The sequence below is a fragment of the Muscardinus avellanarius genome, assembly GCF_963383645.1.
Source record: "Muscardinus avellanarius genome assembly, chromosome: 3".
In the NCBI taxonomy this organism is placed as follows: Eukaryota; Metazoa; Chordata; class Mammalia; order Rodentia; family Gliridae; genus Muscardinus; species Muscardinus avellanarius.
The window spans coordinates 87374991-87398346 of record NC_137788.1 but is presented as its reverse complement, the minus strand read 5'-3'; the positions used below and the strand labels follow the sequence as shown (position 1 = coordinate 87398346).

General features: G+C 35.1%; 1 protein-coding gene across 1 annotated transcript in view; it reads left to right on the top strand.

The window, feature by feature from the left end:
* DPYD (dihydropyrimidine dehydrogenase) overlaps positions 1 to 23356 on the top strand; it is a gene marked incomplete at both ends in the record, with an annotated part of 932092 nt that overhangs the window by 36903 nt on the left and 871833 nt on the right. Inside the window, one exon of the mRNA XM_080690443.1 lies at positions 12260 to 12370. Coding sequence (XP_080546569.1) covers positions 12260 to 12370 — 111 coding nt within the window. The remainder of the gene's footprint in view (positions 1 to 12259; positions 12371 to 23356) is intronic.

Genomic DNA, 23356 nt, shown 5'->3' with positions numbered 1-23356 from the left:
CCAGTATTTAAGACTAAGATTTAGTGTTTTAATGTATGAAGTGAGGATCTTTGATGGCGGTCAATACCAGCCTCACTTTATTTTATGGGAATGTGCAAAATACTCTCTCTGGGGACAGAGTTCTAGGGTATATATCGCAGCCCTCCAGCTGTTTCCCAGAATACTGTTAGCAGGCTAAGCAGCAGCAACACACAACTCACTAGATTTCATGTATTCTTGACTCTGCATCATTCTTTTGTTAATGAAATGATGGTCCCATCATTTCATCAACTACATAAAATTAACGCAGGTAAATTTTCTCAAGTTCTGTTTTTCTGCCATGAGAATGCTCAGTACATTTTTTTTATTGTGTTACCAAAAATGATGAGAAACCCAAAGGCCAAATTCTTTGATGAGAGAAAAATCTTTCTCTGGAAGTAATAACCCCAGATCTGAAAGGGTTAATGGCCTTTGTAAAGTGCTCAATTTATCTAAGGAGGGGATCCTGTGACCCTGTTAGGATCTGGCTTTGGTCATTTCTTAAAAATAATCTGATTTAGAACTTTCTTGTATTATTCTACCAGCTATTTAGTTATCAGTGGATATTGACTTTAAGTTTTTAAAAGTCTTGCTTTGGAAAATTGTTTTTTAACAGCTCTCAAACACTCGTGTCCTGTCTTTTTACTTTAGATCACTTTTTATTTGGGGTATTATTAAGTCAGATCCTTGGTAACCATAATCCACAATACAATTTATTTTTACCCAAGATCCATTGAATGCAACTCACTGCCTTTTTGCAAAAGGTTAACCCAATATTTCATGTTAGGTTATACTTTCTACTCATGTTATGTGAAAGAAAAGTTACTGTGATAAGCAGCTAATAAATTACATTCAGAATATTTATTCTCAAAAGTTACATTACTATGCCGACGTAGATAAGTATAATCATTTATCAAAATATAGATTGTGGAAGTAAAAACTAAAATAAATGCAGCCATCTTTCTTGCATGTTACTCAATTTGTTTGCTTTAAATATTGGTCAGTATGCTCTTAAAATGTCATCATTTTATTTATTACTTTGTACTATTGTATCTTATTTATAGTGGTTCAAGCCTGAAAAGTCAAACAAAAATTGTTGGTTTTTTTTTAATTAGAAAATATCCTGAAATTTTCCTATAAAATGAGATTGAATGTATTTCCTAATATTGGCTTTTGTTAATGAAGTGATTTGGTATTATGCCATCATTAGGAATAGCCATTTAAAATTACAGCTTTATTGCACCTTTTTTGTTAATAAAAGTTAACCATCTAACCTGATAGAATGATAAATTATGCTTGCCATATATAGGGGTCCCTAAAATAATCTTATCACATTTATATTGGGTTAATAAAGAAAGTTTCAATGATTTTACTAAGTCAGTATAGTATACAGGTAAGGCAACTGAATATAGCTTTAAGAGGTTATTTTAAACATCTTTATTGATATATAATTCACATATCCACAGCTCACTGACTTAAAAGAATATGATTCAAGTTATTTTGGTGTCTTGATAGAGTCGTGCCACCAATAGCATGATCAGTTTTATTCACTCCAAAATGAAAACACATATCCTTTGGAAATTGCTTTCTATTGCCCCCCACCCCAGCTCCCAAGTCCTAGGCCAGCACTAACCTATTTTCAGTCTCTTATACATTTCCCTTTTCTGAATATTTTATATAAATTAACTCATATAATACGTGGTATTTTATAACTGTCACCTTTCCTTTTTTTTTTTTTTTTTTTTTTTGGTGGGACTGGGGTTCCTGGAAGCCCTTCTACCTCCGGGCTACACTCCCAGACCTATTTTTACACTTTTATTCGGAAACAGGGCCTCCTAAGCCAGTGTGCATGGCTGGCTTCGAATCTGCGCGATCCTCTTGTCTCTGCCTCCCAAGCGCGGGGATTACAAGCGTGTGCCACCATGCTTGGCTGTCACCTTTCAATTATCCTAGTGATTCTAATACTTACCAACATTGTCATTTCTTAAGGTTTCTTTTTGTTATTGACATCAAACTTCATTTATGAATGGAGAACTACTGTTTATGACTTAATCTTTTGAAGTTTAGTTAGGATCCAGGCAAGGTGGTATATACCTATAATCTCAGTATTTAGGATGCTGAGACAGGAAGATCACAAGTTCTTGGCCAGCCTCAGCAACTTAGTGAGGCCCTCAGGCACTTAGTGAGACCCTGTTGCAAAATAAAATAGGGCTGGGGGTGTAGCTCAGAATCTCTAGTACTGCAAAGCAAGCAAGCAAGCAAGCAAACAAAACCCAACAAGTTCACCTAAGCTTCTTTCTTAGGTTAAGATTATATTCTATCCTAGAAAATGTTCCACACAAACTTGGGATGAATGTGTATTTTCCTTATTTGAGGTGGAATGTTCTATAAATTGCTCTTAAGTCTTTATGATTTATACTGTTGTTCATATCTTCTATTTTCTTTCTTCCTAGTTGTTTTGTTCATTACTTAAAGTAGGACATATGTCCTTTAAATGTCTATTTTCCTTCATATTTGCCAGTGTTGGTCTATGTGCTTTGCCTTGTTGTTAGCACTTGTATGTCTAGAGTTGTTAGTTTCCCCACGGATGGGGCTTTATCATTGATAAGTCATTGTTCATTGTGTCTGGTAATGCTTTTCTGTTTATTTGTTTGTTGTTCCTTTCAATTCAGTTCTAATGCTTCTCTGGGCACCTCATCTTTCATAAGGTTGCTATTTGCATGGTATATTTATTTTAATCCTTTCAATATCACACTAGTTGTATCATTGAATCAAAAGTGTTTCTCGTAGAGACAGCAAATAGTTAGATCTTATTTTCAATCCAGTCTGACAGTATATATTTTATATTGTATTTTATAATTTCATAAATCCTTATAGTTTAGTGTTGGCCATTGTTTTTCCTGTGATTTTGAATGACTATTTGTGATTATTGACTCTCTACTTAAAGAATATCTACTAGTAATAAATACTCTCATTTTTTGTTAGTCCCTCATTTTTATTTTGTTTGGGGGTATCTATATTTTACCTTTAGTTTTGAAAGATAATTTTGTTGAATATAAGATTCTTGCTTGACAGTTTTGGTACAGTACTGCAAAAAGAACTGGACAAATTTCATACATTATGGCTTATATTTTTCTCTTTCCTATCTCTTTTTCACTTTCTTCTGGTATTCACATTCATTTATTTAACTTAATGATATACCACATATTTTTGTTCTTTTTCTTTGTTCTTCAGAGTATGTGATTTCATTTTTCTGTTTTTTTTATTGTGTCATCTTAAATCTACTATTTCACTTTAAAAAAATTTTATTTCAGTTTTGGTTTTTCAACTCCAGTATTTCTAGCTTTTTTTTCTTTTGTGGTACTGGGGATGGAACCCAGAGGGGCATTCTACCTCCTAGTGACACCCCCAGTGAGGTCTCACTGAGTTGCAAAGGGCCTCACTAAGTAGCTAAAGCTATCCATGAACCAGGACCCTCCTGTCTTAGCCTCCCAAATGCTGGTATTAAAGTGTGCACCATCACGCCTAGTTGGTTTTTTAAAAATATAATTGTTATCTCTGTATTGATATTCTATATTTGATAAGGCATTATATTCATACTTTCCCTCTAATTACTATTTTTAAATCTTTGTAAAATGTGGCACCGAGGACCTCTCCTTGTCAGTTTTTGTTGCTTACTTTTTGCATGGATGCGTGCATCATGCAATTGTTTCTTTGCCTGGCGTATTAGTTTGTTTCATATTGCGATAATGGAATATTGGAAGCTGTGTATTCTGTAAAGAAAATAGGTTCATTTAGCTCACAGTTTAGAGGTTTAAAAGTCCAAATTATATAATGTCAGATCTGGTAAGGGCCTCCCTTATCTATATCTCATCATAGCAGATAGCATCATGGTGGGAGTATGTGCAAGAGGGAGTGCATGGTGAGATAGGAAAATGGAGCATGAAAATGGGCTGGTCTTACATTTGCTTCTAGTTTTCAACCTCCACTTCTTAACATCACCATACTAGGGACTATTCTTTAGTACATGAACTACTGGAACTCAGATTCAAACCTGAATCCGATGCCACCATTCTGGAAGTGTTCTCCACATCATTCCACTTTAAAGGCTCGCTCAAGTCAGGTATGTTAGTCAGGTTTGCATTGCTGTGACAAAATACCTGGAGAAAATCAACTTAAAGGAAAAAATTATTTTGGTTTATGGTTCCAGATGTTTCAGTCTATGGTCAGATGGCTCCATTGCTGTGGGCCTGTGGTGAGGCAAGCCCATCATGGTAGAAAAGTTGTGGTTGGGCCAAGGTGACCATCTCATGGTGACCTGGAAATGGGTGAGAGGTAAAGATTCAGGAACAAAATATACCCTTTGAAGGCAGTTATCTGCTTTCTCCAAATGGGCTTCTCCTAATAGTCCACTTAGCTAAGAACTCATCAATGGATTAATTCACTAATTCCTCATGATCTCATTACTTCCCAAATCCCTAACTCTGAACTTGGCTACATTGGGGACCAAATCTTCAACACATGGGCCTTTGCAAATCAAAACTCTACCAGTATTGGGAATGGCCTAGGAAGATTTTGTTGTAGCGTATTCAGGTGAGAATAACTGTCCATAACCAATTATTAGTCCGTCAAGCCATACTTTATTACAGGTTCGAACCTGGACCCAAGCGCATGTGTCTCCACATAGGCGGCAAGGGCTCAGATCGCCCTTTGGGTGGGATTTTTATACAACATCTTGCAAGTCTGTTACATTATTGATGACACTTTTTGAATTTACAGCTTCTATCCAATAAGATAAGGTAACTTGTACAGACCGTTTTTTTTAAGATGATAGGGTAGGGGTAGGAGGTATCTTATCTATTATTGTGTTTCAAAGTCATTCTTATTAAATCAGCCTTGACTTTTAACATTTACAACTCTATGCATTAAAGTAGCTACACAGCACACAGATGTTCCTGAAGATAACAGGGTCACATGAGAGAAGGTCACCTGAGAGAGGATCTCTTATCTAAGGTATGAGATCTTGGCTTGGGCAGATCCTCTCAGCAAGGGCAGATGATCTTAACTATAGTGGATGCCCTTGGCTAGGATGGATGACCTTAACTAATAGGTAGACTATCAATAAGTTTAAACTTATTTAGGACTATTTAACTAAAAAAATACTCTTGTACAATATTATTGATCAACATTATTAGTTTGAGCAATTTCTTAGCAACTACACCGCACCGCACTCTCATAGCACTTTCTTATAAAACTTTAACCTAAAATTTTAAACACAACAATTTGAGAAAGCTCTGATTATTAATAGATATATTTCAGAAATAATTATATCAAAATGGCAGACCTGGAGAGAGAAAGGCTTGGCTTCAGCCAGGAAGCAAACAGCTATTGAAACTTAGATTGATTTAGCTAAAAGTAATTAGCAAGTCAATAGGAGAGGGGAACTAGGGCTTCCTCTTTCTAAAGACAGATCTACATGATAATATAGCTGGGTTCAGAGTCCTTCATGAAAGGAGACACCTTGCCACACCTTGCTGGGGGAGGTACCTTACAGGGATGTTACTACCTCGGAAGTACAGAACAAGATGGAGGTCATGTGTATACAAAAAAGCTGGGTCCACCTGTGGTCCCTTTGGTGTATTCGCTCAAATTGCCCCCCACCCCCGTGCCATTTCTGAATGGCATGGGGCTTTAATTGTCTTCTGTATTTCTATCTTTTTAATAAACTTCTTTAAATATTCCGCAAGAGTCTGGGCTAATGTGTTTTTACTCTTAGCTCAGGACAAGAACCTGCGGTTTTTCTGTTTTGGGTTTTTTTGTGTTTTGAGGAAAATTGTGTCTGGAACCCTAACAGGGGTGCTTGGGGACAGTTTTCCCCAAACCATAACATTCCCACACCGTAACAAATTTCACCCTAACAAAACCCATAGCAATAGGGATTGACAATAATTATTTATTGAGTTACTTGGGTGTCATTTAACATTATACAAGTGGTTAAAATATTTTATACCTTATATTTCAAAAGTTCTTATTTAAATATAGAGTTCAAGCCAGGTGTGGTGAGGCACACTTGCAATCCCAGCGCTTGGGAGGCTGAGCCAGGAGGATCACACAGGTTCAAAGTCAGCCTCAGATTCTTAGTGAGATTCTCAGCAACTTAGTGAAACCCTGTTTCCAAATAAAGTATAAAAAATAGGGTTAGGGGTGTACCTGGGAGGTAAAATGCCTCTGGGTTCCATTCCCTGTATCGCCAAATATAAATAAATAAATAAACAAATAAATAAATAAGACTCCATCTTTAAATGAATTTGAATCTAAATCCCATACTCAGAATAGCTTAGTTATAATTCAATCCCTTCTGCGTATTAACTGTGATTTGAAACAGGCTATATCCCTGTCCTCAACTTATTTGCTCATCCAAAATGTTGAAATAATAGTAGTTTTTTTATAAGTTAAATTATATGATGCATATGAAAACATTTAAACACTAAAAACTTAAAATTCAGAATATTGTTATTATCACTTTAAATAAAATGCAAAATGAATTGAAGTGCCTCTTCTCATTTTATTCTTATCTAGATATAAAATTTATCTTAGGGAGTCATTTGCTATAGTTTACATGATTTTTAAATTGTTCACATTTTCATATAATGTATATTCTTATAAAATCACATAAGCTAACACCTAGAAAATTATTTCTTTTGATAAATTTATTGTGGAATCACAATAGTAGATGGGGAAACAACATTTTTAGTATTGTCTAGTGGTATAATAATTTATTTTATCTGTTCATTACTTTTGATGTTTTTTATTGTTTGGCGGATCATAAGAGAGGTTTATTTTCATATGTGTAAAAGATGAAATTTCATGTGAAATATGTTAATTTTTAAAGAAGCATGAAAACTAAATTCAGAAGATGATCTTGGGGTTGGTCAGATCTAATAGTAATTTAATATTTAGGACTCTTGTCAAATTCTTATCCAGCTCTGCCTTTACAGCTCTGCCTTAACAAATCATGGACACAGAGTGCTGTTGCACATAGAGTCTAGATTCCATTTTCATTCCACTTTAGCTTTTGGGGTGTATATAGTTCAGAAAACATTTCGTGTAACATTATTTCATTTATTTTTTTTCTACTATCCTCTGCTTTAGGTGTTGCCCCATTTTTGCATGTGAGAAAACCAAAGATCGAAAGGATCAGTGGTTGACTGAAAGTTATATGGCCAATTGATATTAAAAACCCAATTCCCAAATTTGAATCACCTATTCCACAGCCATGAACATATGCTACTTACATGGTGTTGCATACCAGTGGCCCTCAGATCAAAACCAGATGTCTGCTTCTTCAAGTGAAGACAGTGGAGGATGGAAGATAACTTGTTAAAGCCACAGTTATTATTAGGTTAATAGTCCCAGGTAGAGATATTTGAGTGGCCTAGGACAAAAAGCACATTGAGATTAATTAGGAGAACCTTTCCAGAACAAGAGGACTTTTGAAACGTACTTTATTTTAAAGGGACTACAATAAAATTTGTGAGTGTGACTTATAGTACCTTCTTAGCTGAAACTTTATTATTTACATCTGAATCCAAATCTCTCTCCTTTAAGTTCTAGTCTTAATTCCGCATTCTCTACTAATCCATAATGAATTACATTTTTTTTTTAATGTGAAAATTCTTTAGCTCCTAAACCCTCTGTATCTTCTTCATGTATTTCCCCCAGGTTTTTCTTCAACTATTTCATAATGCTTTTCATCACATAAAAATGTTGGAAGATATTGGGGAAAAATGTTAATTGGATTAAGCTGAAACACTTGTTACCATGGTTCCTTGAACTGTTTGGCAAAAGTAAAGTTTTGTTTGTTTGTTTGTTTTTGTGGCACTGGGGATTGAACCCTGAGGCATACTACCTCTGAACTAACCCCCCAGCCTAATTTTATTTTTTACTTGGAAACAGGGTCTCACTAAGTTGCAGAAGGCCTAGCTAAATTGTCAAGACTGGCTTCAAACCTGTGATACTCCTGTCTCAACCTCCCAAGTACTAAGATTACAAGCGTGTACCTCCATGCTTCGCTTTAAAGTTTTTACTGTTGTTGATGTTTGTTTTTCTTCTTAAAAAATTATTATTTTTTGTTAAGAGTTGCTTCTGACAAGTTAGTAGAAAATAAAGTAGGAATTATTCTATTCATATTTTGTTCAATATAATCATATTAATGTGAAGTAAAGTAGCTATTTGCAGAGCATGTCATATTTTAGACACAATTTAAGCTTTAGGTTAATTCATATCATTGACGTTTTTCTTTTTTATTATTACTTGGTGCAAATCTTGGTGACTTTTTCATCGAATCCCTCCCCCTTCCTTCACGTTCTCTATGCAAATATTTGATATTTGAATTGGTAGTTTTGTATATATTCATTTTTTTCTCTAAAAATAATTTGGTTCTTCTCACATTTTACATATGAATTTATGTTGTATTGAGATTTTCCCATATAGATCCTTTTATCTAAATCCCAGTACAAAATTTCTCACATAGTGTTCTTAGAAACCATCTTGTTAAGTCAGACATGGCAGCACACATTAGTTATCCAACTCTTAGGAGGCTGAAACAGGAGGATTTCAGGTTTGCGGCCAGCCTCAGCTACCTAGACCCTCTGCAACTTAGTGGGACCCTGTTTCAAAACTAAAGAATAAAAATTGGCCTGGGGGTGTAGCTTAGAGGTAGAATACCCCTAGATACAATTGCAAGTACTTCAAAAATCTTGTTAATTTTTTATTATTTTCTAATTTATTGAGAGCATATCCAATTTTATATACTTTTATTTGATGCATTGTAATTATACCTCATACTGGGGTATTGAATGACAGAAACACACATGTACACAACTCTTAGAAAACATCCCTATGGAGATGCAAATCAAAACTACACTGAGATTCCATCTAACCCCAGTCAGAGTGGCAAGCATAAAGAAATCAAACAACAACAAATGCTGGCGAGGATGTGGGGAAAGAGGAACTCTTTTACACTGTTGGTGGAAATGCAAACTATTCAACCACTATAGAGATCTGTGTGGAGATTCCTAAGAAAGGTGGAAATAGATCCACCATATGATCCAGCTATACCACTCCTGGGTATCTTTCCAAAGGGGTTGAATCCAGAGAAATACAGCAACATATGCATACCTATGTTCATAGCAGCACAATTTGTAATAGCCAAAATATGGAACCAACCCAGATCACCATCAACAGATGAATAGATAGCAAAACTGTGGGAAATACACACAATGGAATTCTATTCAGCCATAAAGAAGAAAAAATTATATCATTTGCAAGAAGATGGAAAGCCCTGGAGAACATTATGTTAAATGAGATCAGCCAAGCACAGAAGGAGAAGGTACATATGTTTCCTCTAATCTGCCCAAACTAGGAAACACAAAGAATACCAGTGGGATTCCAGATAATGGAGGGGAAATACTAGCTACGTTTAAATGGAAAGATAGGAGAGGAGGAAGGCTGATCTTGATTAATGAGGGTCTACACCTGAACATGTGTAAAATTATGAATAAGACATGGTTAACCTGGACAACCATTGGTGGGAGGGGGGAAAGGAAAATGGGGGCAGGGGGGAGAGGGCACTAAATATAGTTTAAATGTATACTATTTATGTTCAATAAAAAATTGTTACAAAAGAATTTTAACAGAAAAAAACAATATCTGTTATCATGTGAAAAAAAAGAAAGAAAACATCCCTGTGAATCAACCGCCTCTTTCCCCCTCCCATGTATTTAACATTGGAATTGGAAATTTTGTGTGTGTATATATATATATATATATGGCATTATTCAATTATAGCATTATTTCAATTTTTAACTCTTTATGTCTCCTCTAATTCCTTCCCTAAACTTCCTCCATCATTCCACTGGAGTCTCTTCTCTTATACTCAATGTTACCCTTATTTACAAATTTCTGTATAGATTTCACACACACAAGCACACACACACACACACACACACATATACACATATACATCTATACACATATATGTATATATATGTATACATATACGTATACGTATACGTATATGTATATATAGAGAGAGGACATACAACTGTTCATTTTTTGAGGTTAGTTTCATTTAGCATAATATTCTTGAGTTCCATCCATTTTCCTGCAAATGACATGATTTTATTCTTTTTGTGTGTGTGTGTGGGTCTGGGGATGGAACCCAGCGGCATTCGATCTCTGAGCTATACCCCACTCTTTTTTCTTTATTTTGAAACACAGCCTCACTGAGTTGCAAAGGTCCTAAGTAGCTGAGGTTGTCTGTGAACCGTGATCCTCCAGTCTCAGCCTCCCATACGCTGGGATTACAAGTGTGCACCACCACACCCAGCTGGATTTTATTCTTCTTTATGGCTATTAAAATTCAATTGTGTGTATATGCCATAGTTTTTTTTTTAATCCATTCATCTGTTGATGAACACCTAGGTTAGTTCCATAATTTGGTTATTTTAAATTGATGCTATGAGCATGTATGTCCAAGTTTCTTTATAATATTTTGATTTTAGTCGCTTTGGGAAGATGCCCAGCAATACCATTGCTGGGTCATATGGTGATTCTATTCCCAATCTTCTGAGAAACCTCCATACTCATCTCCATAGTGAGTATAGAGGTTTCTAATTTGCAATCCCACCAACAGTGTATTAAGAGTTTTAATTTCCCAACATCCTTGCCAATATTTATTATTGTTTGTGTTCTTGTTGATTGGCATTCTAACTGGAATTAGAAGGAATCTCAAGGTAGATTTGATTTGTACTTTCCTGCTTGATAATAATGTTGAACATTTTTCACATATTTATTGGCCATTTATATTTTTTTCTGTTGAGAACTGTCTATTCAGTTCAGTTTCCCATTAATATATTTATTGATTTATTGACTGATTGATTTAGTGTTAAGTTTTTAAAGCTCTTTGTATGTTCTAGAATTAGTTCTTTATAAGAGAGGTAGATGGCAAAGATCTCCCATTGTGTAGGCTTTCTCTATAGACTATTACTGGTTTCCTTTTTAATTTAATGTCATACCATTTATCAATTCTTTTCTTTTTGGATTAGTTTATTTTTAAAATTTTTTAAAATTTTTAATTTAAAAAAAAATTTTATTGGTGCCTTATATTCCTTCTTGTTCTATCTTCCTGAGCTTTCATGGTCTTATTAAAGCAGGTTTTACCTATGTCTGTATGTTAGAGTGTTGATCCTTTGTTCTTTTTTAGAAGATTCAAAGTTTTTATTTATCTAATTCTATGTCTTTGATTCATCTTGAGGTTGACTCTTCTTTAGGCTGAGATGCTGGGTGTTTAGTCCCATTTTTCTAGAAATGGATAACTAGTTTTACTAACACCATTTGTTGAAAAGACTGTCTTCTCTCCAGCTTATGTTCTTGACACCTTTATCAAATATCAAATGCTTGAATGATATGAAACTTTGGTTCTGAGTCTTCTGTTCAATTGACTTATGTGTCTGTTTATGTGCCAGTACCATGCCACTTTAATTTCTGTTACCTTGTAGTGTAATTTGAGATGAGGTATTGTGATGCCTCCAGTATGATTCTTATTGCTGAGAATTGCTTTGGTTACTCTGGTTCTTTTGTTCTTTCCATATGGATTTTATGACTAATTCCTCTAGATCTTTGAATAATTATCCTGCTATTTTAATGGGGATTTTATTGAATATATGTAGATCACTTTTGGTAGGATGGCAATTTTGATTATATTTATTCTGCCCTTCCAAGAACATGGAAGATCTTTCCATATTATGTGGTCTTCAATTTCTTTCTTTAATGTTTTATAATTTTATTGTAGAGGTCTTTTACTTCATTGGTTAAATTTATTCCCAAGTGTCCTATCCTTGTTAAGATGATTATGAATGGCATTGTTTTCTGGATTTCTTTTACAGCAGATTAATTAGTGGTGAATAATGATGCTAATTATTTTTTAGGTTTTTTAAGTTTTTAAAGTTTTTTCTCTCATGTTTCATAAGTTTTTTTCTCCCTAGCTAAACCTTTCTTTAATAATGGTGGATTAATCCTAAATCCATGCATTGGAACCATATGTCATGTTGAGGTGTGATAGAAACCTACATGTACATAGCACCCAGTGCATTTTCCTTTTGATCCGTTCCACATTTTGATTGTTTTGAATTGCCAACATTACTAATATATACTTTTATATTGTTTGTTCTATCTTCAGAGTATCCTGGCTTTAAATCCTCGGATACAGACTCATGCAACTCTACGTTCCACTGCGGCCAAAAAATTAGACAAGAAACACTGGAAAAGAAACCCTGATAAGAACTGCTTTGTAAGTTATCACTGATACATAATTTTCTAATGAAAATTATCTGATTCTACACATTCTAAGACGAGTTTATACAAATACTTAGAAATACAACTAAATATGCAGAAAGTATAGCTCTGATTTTCTTCACATTCTAAATATTTTTATGTAAATAATCTTAAAACTGCATTTATTTTTGCTGCTTAAAAAAACTTCTGGGACACTTCAAAATCATATTGATGTAGTCTGGTGCCAAAGAAATCCTAAAAAATTTTTAAATTATTTAACTTTTTAAATAAAATGGCACAATGTTACAGAAGTTGGCATGTTACAGAAAGGGTCTAACTGAAAAGGACTGTAAATACAGCTATCTATAAACTACTTAAAATATGCTTTTAGGAAATGTATGCACTTTATTTTTATTGTTATTATTGTTGTTATTATTTATTTGGTACCAAAAATTTGAACCCAGAATTGTTCTACCTCTGAACTATACATGGACCCTTTTTATTTTTTATTTTGAAACAGATTCTTACTAAGTTACTAAGGCTAACCTCCAACCTGTGGTCCTCTTGTCTTAGCTTTGCAAGTACTGGTATTACAGTTGTGTGCAAACACACCTAGCTAAATATATGAACTCTAGATGTTCAACTTAAACAATTAATATTCCCAAGTAAAATAAATTCCCAGGAAAAATCTCAATTTCTCTGAGATTTCTGATTGCTGGACCTTACTTAACTGGGCCTATAAAATTATCACAGAGTTGGGGCTTTGAGGCCATAAGTGGGACTAAATATAGCCACAAAAGCAATAGTTAAAATGTGATCCTATTAATACATACATCTTTAAGAACGAATTGTTGTTGTTGTTTTTTACTGTTTCTCCAAAATTGACTTTTCTAAAAATATTAGCAAGATAATAATATGAGGTTATCTGATATTAACTCTTTGGGTACTTTATATATACTGTCTTATAATATATATGGGTTGTACTTTTTCTTTTGTATAGTATGAGGATGAAAATTAAGGATGTGTGCTCACATTGTATGAATGTCTAAATTTTTATCTTTCTATTACTGCCCATCAGCAAAATTTTTGAATAAAACAAAGAAACAGAAACACCGAGAAAGAATATGTGTGAGAAGATCCCATGGCTGCTCCATAGCAGACCTGGATTGGGACATTCACCATTCCTTGCTCTAGTTCTGTGAGCCCTGCTTTCTACCATGACATTTCTAGTAGAGGTTTTTGGAAGAACAACAATGTGGTCCAGATTAGATCAAGTGACAGGCTGACCACATGCCACGACCTTGTAAAATGATGTGAGCCTTTGAGGGGCACGGAGAAAAGACCCATGTTATTTTCAAACTTATCTCCTAAAGACTATTATGTCTAAATTTCTCATTATAGAAGTATGATAGTCATGATCTGTAGACATCAAATGACTATCCTGAGGCTTCTCATTTATAGGCAATCAAGATACTTATGCTTAAGGATCTATTAAGAATAAGCTTTCTCTATTAAGATAGCTATTGTTATTATTATTTTGTGGAAATGATTTTTATTCCATAATGTGATCCCAAAGTTGAGCCTCTTATCATATTTTGAATACTGTAAGAATGCTATCAGATAGGTTTTGTCCACCAAATATGTGCTGGTACACATTTATAGAAAGGCGGTATGATAATATCTTTGATGATATTCAGTACTATATATGCTCATTCTCTAGGGCTACTCAATAAAGGATCACACACTGGGTGGCTTGAACAATAGATATTTTTAAATAATTCTGGAGGCTAAGAGTCTGAGAGCAAAGCGTTGGTTTTTTTCTTTTTAATTGAAATCAGGGGCATTCCACCTGTGAGCTACATTCAAGGTCCTTCGCAATTTTGTTTTGTTTTTGAAACAGGGCTTTGCTAGTTTCTGATTGTTTCACCACATTGCTGAGGCTCTTCTTGAACCTGAGATCTTCCTGTCTCAGTTTTTTCAGTAGTGGGATTACAGGCATGCACCACCATGGGTTAACTTTTTTTCTCTTCTTATAAAGATACCAATTATAATGAATTAGCATCTATCCTAATTACTTTATCTTAATCTAATGACTTCCTTACAGATTGTCATATTTTGAGGTACAGAAGTTTTAGATTTTAAGACATGAATTTTTGAGGGATATAGTTGAGCCTATAACCATACTTTTAAATCACAAAACATCTAGTAATTTATCTTCTAGTACTATATCCTAAGGAAAGAATTAGCAATGGAGGTAAAGATGGATTAGGTATAGGGAGGATAATCTAAGGTATTACTCTTTCAGTAGAGAAAAATGTAGGGGCAAATCCACTGAATGCCAGCCATTAAAAATTACTTTTTAAAATACTTAATAATCTAGATAAAAGCTCACAGTCTGTATTACAGGGAAACGGCACAGAGCATCACTGTATTTAATGGTGATCGTGTGCGCTTATATGCAACCTACCTTTACACATGTCACAAAAATAAGAAAATATGCTGAGATGTTAATTGTGATTGTCTTTGTTTCTTTGGCACTTATGTATATATCAGCTTTTCTACAATGAGTGAGTGTAAGTGAAAAAACAAAATGAAAGCTCTAAATCTGTGTTAAAATAATAATCTCATTTTATAAGATCAGGCTTATTGCTCTAGATGTTATCACTTTCAAAAGTCTAGTGACAGATATTGACAGAACAATGAGGTTCATTCCCAAAGGGAAAATATGGAGCTGGGGTTCAAATTATCTTCGGCTTGCTTAATGAATGATGTTCCCTGCATTTTCATTATTATTTCCTTTGTGCTTATGTAAAAACTAGAATTAAATTATTGCACAAAACATATGATTTATTTTTCAATTTATGAATTTTTATATGTCTATAATCACTCATCTAAATTAAAAAAGCTTTGAATGTACAACAAACATAAGAAGTCTTTGAAAGACAGAGAGGAGTAAGATGAGCTAGGAATACAGTACCTGAAGATTGACAGTTCCTTAAATTTTTATTATTCCACATATATTCAGAACAGGAGACAAAACAAAAATACTCCAGAAAAAAGGAATTCACAAAAAGTAAGAGAATATGCTGAGATGTTAATTGTGATCGTCTTTGTTTCTTTAGCACTTGTGTATCTTTCAAGTTTTCACAACCCCGGCTCTTGTGAATTTGAAAGCCTCTCAAATTCAACAAGAGACATTAAGCTACAAATTCCAAAACCTGGTGAAACCAAAAGAAATCCACAGCATGACACCTCATAATTTAACTTCTTAAAACTAAGGGCAAAGAGACTATCTTTGAAAGTGGTCTCCTCTCTTGCATCAAGGAAGCAACTTTTGGTATGTACCTGCACTGCAGGTACTGAGACTATGTAGCCCCCACTGACTGCATCTTGGCTTGACAAGAGCCTTGCTATGTTGCTGAGGCTGTCCTCAAACCTGTGATCCTCCTGTCCAGCCTCCTAAGTATTGAGATTGCAGGGATGCGCCACCATCCCAGGCTTCCTCCCCTCCTTCTTAACTTACTTTACTCCTTTTAGTTCTCTTGAAGAACACTCACTCAGTAAGTATATACACCCAAAGCCCTGTCTTGGTATTTACTTCTAAGAAAAATTAACTTAAAAGTGCTAAAATCATTGTTTTGGGTTTCACCTGCAGTAGCTGATGCAGACAGTCATTTTATCTATACTGAGATTTTCTTCACTTTGCATGCAAGGCACAAAACTCCACTGTTTCCTGTTTATTCCTCATAATTATCTTTGTCTTAGTACTTCCTGGCTCCTTTATTATTTCCATCTCTCTCCTAAATATTACAGTACCCATGGCGAATATATCAGTCCATCCTTTCTTCCTTCCTTGTTTCCTTCCTTTTTCCCTCCCTCTCCCCCCTCACTACATGGCAATCTAATCCTGTCTTTTCACTTTTAGTGCCCATGTAAAGAGGGCACTGAAAGTGACACAGACATTTCTATTTCTAGTTTTATGAATTGAATGTCTCCTCTTGAATGTCTAATAAGCATCATAAACATAACATATTGAATACGCATAATATATTAAAGATTTGCCTCTAAAACCTACTTCCTGGATTTATCTCTATCCATGCTTTCAGTGAGATAGAGACGTTGGTTTCTCTCGCCTTCCACAACTAACCAGGTCTTTTATATGCTTTTAAGTATACCCAGAGTTTGACTACCTCGTATGACCTTCTCCCATACCAACTTATCTCAGCAACACCCTCATCTCTTACCTGGATTATTGCAATGGCTTTGAAATGGGTCTCCACACTTTTGCCCTTCCCTGATGGAGTCTATTGTTAATAATACAGCTGAAGAACTCTTTCACAAATTCTGTGCTTAAAAGCGTTCATTGTTTTTTCAACGTACTAGGGAGTTTAGACACTGTTCTTTGTGTAACTCATCTCTACTTTGGCCACCCAATATATTTCAAATATAAAATAGTTTTAAACATAGAATTCTAGCTGGGCGTGGTGGCAAATGCTTGTAATCCCTGTACTTAAGAGGCTGAGACAGGAGGATCTGGGTCCATGGCCAGCCTCAGCTACTTAGGCCCTCTGCATCTTAGTGAGATCTTGTTTCAAAATGAAGAATAAAAAATATGGGTGGGGGTGTGGCTCTAATGTAAAATGTCCTTGGATTTAATCCCATCATTACAATGTGTATATATACACATATACATATATATACACACACACACACATATATAATATGTAGTCTATAAACATACTATATATATATGTATATGTATATGTATATGTGTGTGTGTATATATATATTTTTTTTTCTAACCTACCCTGCCCTTTTATCTGGGTCTTCTTAGAATTCCTTGCTTAATTTTTCTTGACACCATTCATTACTTATATATTCTACATTTTAACTCACAAATTATTTAATGTCTTTTTCCAATAAAATATAAAGTCTTTAGAAGAGGGAGTTTCACGTGTACTTGTGTTGGGTTTTATTTTCTGTTCTGTGTTCTCAGCTTCTCGATGGTGTCTGGTTCTCACTCTACGTCTGTTGAGTGAATGTGTGAAGGAATAAATGAATGCAACTCTTCTTTTACCTTTCCTTTGCATACTAGACATAAGGATTACATACTCTCTTACTTTATTGAGATTAAACTCTCAAAGTTACTTATATTGCATTTGATTTTTACCATGAGATGTGTGAATGAGTCAGGCTTGTTTTCTCATTTAGTGATGCTAAGGCCTGGACTTTAAAACTGTGAAATAAACTTTAAACAGGCATAGAATTCTGTAACGGACATACTAGATCCAGAGGACCAGAATTCTAGGTCATCACCTTCTTAGAAAATGCAAATAAGATAAGAAAAGAGATACATTAAAGTTAAGAAAAGTGAGAATTGTGATGGTTGTCACATTTGGTGACAAGTACATTATTTCTGAAGATTGAACTACATTTTGAGTCAATTCTCTGGCCATTGAATGTAATCCTTTGATTTATTTAAGTTAGCTGGACTTTCTGTTTTGCTTTGCCTTTCCAAATTTCTGGTTTCTTTTGATATAGATAGTCACTACTTTATCCCTCTCTGCATATCAGCTTCAGGGTTGTGGGTACTAGGATTTTTGGGTAGAGACTGTGTTGTTCTTTCTCCCTTCTGCCCTCATTTCTCCCTTCTTTTTATTTCATTGGTACATGAAACATCCATATTTTAGGCAGTTTTTGAAAGCTACTCAAAGATAAATACAACCTACAAAACTGGTAGTCAAAACTGCTTCTTAAAATAAATCTAGGCTGGGTGCGGTGGCACACACTTGTAATCCCCGCACTTGGGAGGCGGAGACAGGAGGATTGTGCTGGTTAGAAGCCAGCTTTGCTGGCTTAAGAGACTCTGTTTCCAAATAAAACAAATATAAAATAGGTCTGGGAGTGTATTCATGAGGTAGAAGGGTTTCCAGGAGCCCCAGTACCACCAAAATAAAAATATCTAAATTTTATTTTAATAAATAAATCATATGTTTCATATTTCTCATCAGTGGAAGTACCATAAAAGTGGCAATTCTGAAATCTTAGGCCAAGAATATATTTTTTAATTTGACAGGTTTATACTAGTCTAGTACTAATTGGAAATTCTGAATTCAGTCGGGGATTTAAACTGGCAAATGTGTTGATACTGGTTAATGAAGCACAAAGCAGTTACTTCCAGTATCTTTCAAGCAGGTGTTTCAAAACTGCTGTTTATTTTTGCCATTTTTGAAAATGTTCAACTGTTCTAATTACATAAATATTTTGCACTCATTTTTCATGCAAAAGACCAGAAAATATTACAATCAGAAAATTTAACCTGAGTGAAAATTAAAAGGAAAGGTACCTAAATAGTGAGTTATTCAATATATTTTCAAGAATTTTAGCAAATTTGTTCTCGACACATGACACGTAAGTTCTCACAGTAAAAACAAAAAGAAAAGAGAATTGACATTAAAAGTTTGTAATCTGCAGTCCTATTTCTAAATTCCTTTTTTGTTGCAATTCATATAACCTTCAGAATCACCTTTCAGATAGTCTTTATGTTTCATCTACTCACAGATGAAGGAATTAAAGTACAGGGAAACAGGAAGCATGTGCAAAGTTCTACCATCAAATGGTAGCACTAGAGATTAAACCCATGCAGTCTAGCATAAGAGCTCTTTAATCAGAATGAATTAAATAACAAAAAATGATCTTTTCCTTGTACTGAAATGCAAATGACTAAGTAATTATATAGATTTTGATAATTTTTTTTGTATTCTTGTGTGAGTTTTGTCATCTTGGTTACTAGCTTGTTTCTGATTTTATTATTTGTTTACTATAGTCCAGATGTTGTGCCATTTACCATATTGGAATAAAGAGGAATAGGATATAAGCCTCACCAAGAAATTCTCACATTCTTTGAAAGAAAACATAAATATTGACAAATAATAACGATGCCCTTCCAAAGGAAAAATGATATAGGAGACTTAACTGCCAGTGTAAATTTGTCAGATTTGCCTTTGGCTCTTTCATTGTGGAAGATGAGTTTAATGAATGTGAAATAAACTTTAAACAGACCTAGAATTCTGTAAAGGACATACTAGATCGAGAGGACCAGAATTCTAAGTCATCACCTTCTTAGAAAACGCAAATAAGATGATAAGAAAAGAGATACATTAAAGTTAAGAAAAGTGAGAATTGTGATGGCTGTCACATTTGAGAAATGAGAAAGACAGGTCTCAAAGTCTCCAACTGATATAAGAAGTTAGAAAATAAATGGTGAAGACCAGGGGAAGTAGGGATGTCAGAAGGAAAACTAGCAGGAACATATTTAAAAGGTAAAATAAAAATGACATTGGGAGTTGACTCGATTTGTACATGTAGCTGTTTATGGAGTTAATTGAGGGAAGAAATTATGAATTTAGTTTTGAATCTTTTGAGGTATTGTGTCTTTGGGTCATTTGTTTAGTTACGTAAGTAGTAGCTCAGTAAAGAGCCAAAAGCAGAGATGAAAACTTCTGGAACATGAGGATATATGCAGGTGATTGAAGTCTCTGTGTAGAATTTCCAACGCAGAGTGTATAGATGGGAGTAAGGAAAGGTTAGACCTTTGCAATTAGGGATTAGGGTAAGACAATGAGTCACTTGTCTTGGGCACAAAATGGAAGGGGCCATCAAAAGACCCAAAGACCGAGATAAATAAATCATATGATGAAATACAACACGTGAATAGGGACATCTGTTTTCCTTTGCCTCGGGCTTTCTGGGGTGGCTCAGCATTAGTACTGAACTGAGCATAGAAGGGGCAGCAAAGACAAGAACTTGGCTCAGATGCACCATGGAGGTCAAATGGGAAACACCAGAAAGGGCATGTTACAGTGGGTTTTTCTTTTTCTTCTAATATATGTTTTCCTGTATTCCTAATGAAGTTAAACTTACTTTTGGAAATTATCCTTAAGGCTTGCCTTATCTTCTGGGTCCAATTTTTCTTCTCAAGCTTACATGACCAATATGGATTGTAATCCACTTAGTTAATAGACTTTAACACTCAGTTTTCTTCACTCTTGCTTAGATAGCTGGCTTCCTGGTGCTGCCACCTTTAATATAGATCCCTAATACTGGTGTATAAAATTCACAGCATGGATTCCTATGTGTAAGCTACAAAACTAGATGAGCCTTTGACCAGATTCACAGTAGGAAGGCAGTGTCTCTTCTCACCTCGCCTCTCCTGACACCAGATCTTGAAACAATTTCTCAAGTTCAAGCTTGCTTTCTGGATTGTTGACAATAGCTTTCTTGCAAAAATAGATTCAATGCCTGAGTTTCTGGGGGAAAAAATCATAACCGAGATTCTTTGCAATTTAATACCTTCTTCAGTAGGTAAAAATGCAGTATTTGTGTAGAGAATACAAATATTTGACTAGAAGCTCAGGCGTGCAGGCTAGATAACCTCTTTTATTTTCCTCTCAATTTCTGTTGTGAGCAGTCTCTGGAAATGGAAACTTTATCTCCGTAGCTTGTAGGATTCTTTTTTCTCTGCTTGTGCCCCAACCATCTCTTATTTCTCTGGGTTGATATATGACTTCAAGGGGGTTTGGTGGCAACTGTGATAGGTGAGGTGGACCCAGATAATTCTTCATGTCACCTTTCCACTAATAACTGTCATGGAGGCTTTGGAGTCATCCTTCATTCCCATTCATCAGACCCCATCCTGTCCTCTACCACTTTCGGGCACTTTTGAGCATTTGACCAGCTTTCTAATGTGTGGCTAAACACTGCAGCTCAGGATTTCATGATTCTGTTGGCTCCTTCAGGGTTTCAGCTAGTTAGTCAGTCACAGATTTTCTGTCTTGTGATTTCCACACACCTGGATGGTATTTGACACAGAACAACCTGAAGGGCTTGGCACTGGTCCTAGCTCTAGGGTTCAATAACTGTGTGCCCTTTTCTTGTATTCAGTCTTCTCTTACCTCTCCATCATTCATGTACAGAGAAGAGAGAAGAGAGACCCTGACCATCTAGTTGGGAAGGTTTTAAGTAAAAAAAGTTACTTTTAACTCAGCACATATTTCCTCCCATATCCACTTTCAATCACCCACATCCTTTCACATTCCCTGAAACCTTTACATAAAATCCTAAGCCCTAAAGAAATATCCTTTATTTCTCTGCATTTTTTTCAGTTACATTCTTTCCTTTAAGAAAAGAAGCCAGGTGAGGTGGCACATGCTTGAAATCTGAGCATTTGGGAAGCTAAGACCAGAGGATCGTGGTTTGTGGACAGCCTCAGCTACTTAGTGAGGCCATTCACAACTCAGTGAGACCCTGTTTCAAAAAATAAAAAGACTAAGAAAATAGGGCTGGGAGTGTAGCTTGGAGGTACACCCAGATCCATTCCCAGGACTGCAAAATGAGAAGAAAACAGTGCTATCAGTGTCTAATGGGTATACATTTTGGGGAGGAATGAGAATGGGTAATAGCAAAACTACCATCACCCCACAGAGTTTGACTTTAAGTCTGAATTTAATAGGAGTGATGATATCTCCGTCCTCCTCCAGCCTACTTTAAGTGGGTAATTGATAGGGGATGGAAAGGCAGCAATGTATCTTCTGCTTATTGTGGGAGGTCTTATGAAAAGGATGAGTAGGACAGGCAAGGCCATAGGAACATGGTAGGAGGAAGCTGGAACAGGCTTTCAAGACCCTGAGAATGAGTACAAACTTAAATTTTGTGCCATAGGCACCTCACTGACTTTACTACTGAGCCTTAAAGTGGCTGCCAATCAAAGAGTTTTCATTGTCTTGATGTATCATCCATCCCCAGGAACCAGGAGTTTCTCCATGAGTGATCAAACTTGAGCAACAACAACAACACCACACACACACACACACACACACACACACACACACACACACCTACAACACTACAACACTACAGAGGGATTTGGTTGGCTGCAGAACTCCTGGATGGCTTTGCAGGCTTCCCTGCCATTCTATTAACTGTCCATTAACTGCACCACACATTATGCATTGGTACATTTTGTGGAACTATCGATCTTTGTATGTTTTTAACACTTACTTTTAAAAATTATTATTCTGTTGCATTTTTTGAGGAAGCTGTAGAAGAAAATGAACATTTAATTTTATATAAGTGTATTCTCAGAGATCATGACTGGATAATCTCTTCTTTAGTTAGCGGAAAGATAGAAGTTATCACTTGTAAATTTAATAATTAAATGTGTGTGTGTGTGTGTGTGTGTGTGTGTGTGTGTGTGTGTGTGTTAGAATTGACAGTAGAGAAACTAATATTTTAAGAAAAATGCAAGCCCACTGTGTGTGGTGGAGCATGCCTATAATCCCAGGAATCAGGAGGCTGAGAAAGGAGGATCACAGGTTTAATGCTGCCTACTCAGAACTTAGTGAATTCTTCTGCTGTTTCAAAATATAAAATAAAAATGGCTCCAGGGTTGTAGCTAAGAGAGAGAATGATCCTTGGTTTGATTCTCAGTATCAAAAAATAAAAATAAAAAAGAAGAAAAGAAAATGCAAGGATAAAATTTCAATATTGGGAAAAAATAATACTGTGAAATGAAATTCTGTCATCAATAAAAAACATATTTAAGCAGAATAGGAATGTTGAGTCTGAAACTGTGCCTTGTGGTCTTTTGAACATATTTAGATCTTGCAATTTTGAAATTGAGGTATGGTCTTGCACTCTATGAATTTTGACATATCACTGATATTTATTTTAAAATAAGAGGAAATGATTATACAACATATTTTGGTAAAAGTTTTAAAGTTTAGTTTTTTTTTTATTTTACCAAAGGAACTTTAGGTAAAATAAAATTAGACTCAAGACTCTCCGAGATCTATATCCATTGCCATAGTTTTAGTGACTATCTGTGTGCTTATTGACAGATAAACCAGTATCTCTATCTAAGATCTCATTTCTATCAAGATTCCCATAAGAGTTCCACCTGGATATAGTATTGATCTCTTGATATCACTGTGTCAAAAGCTAA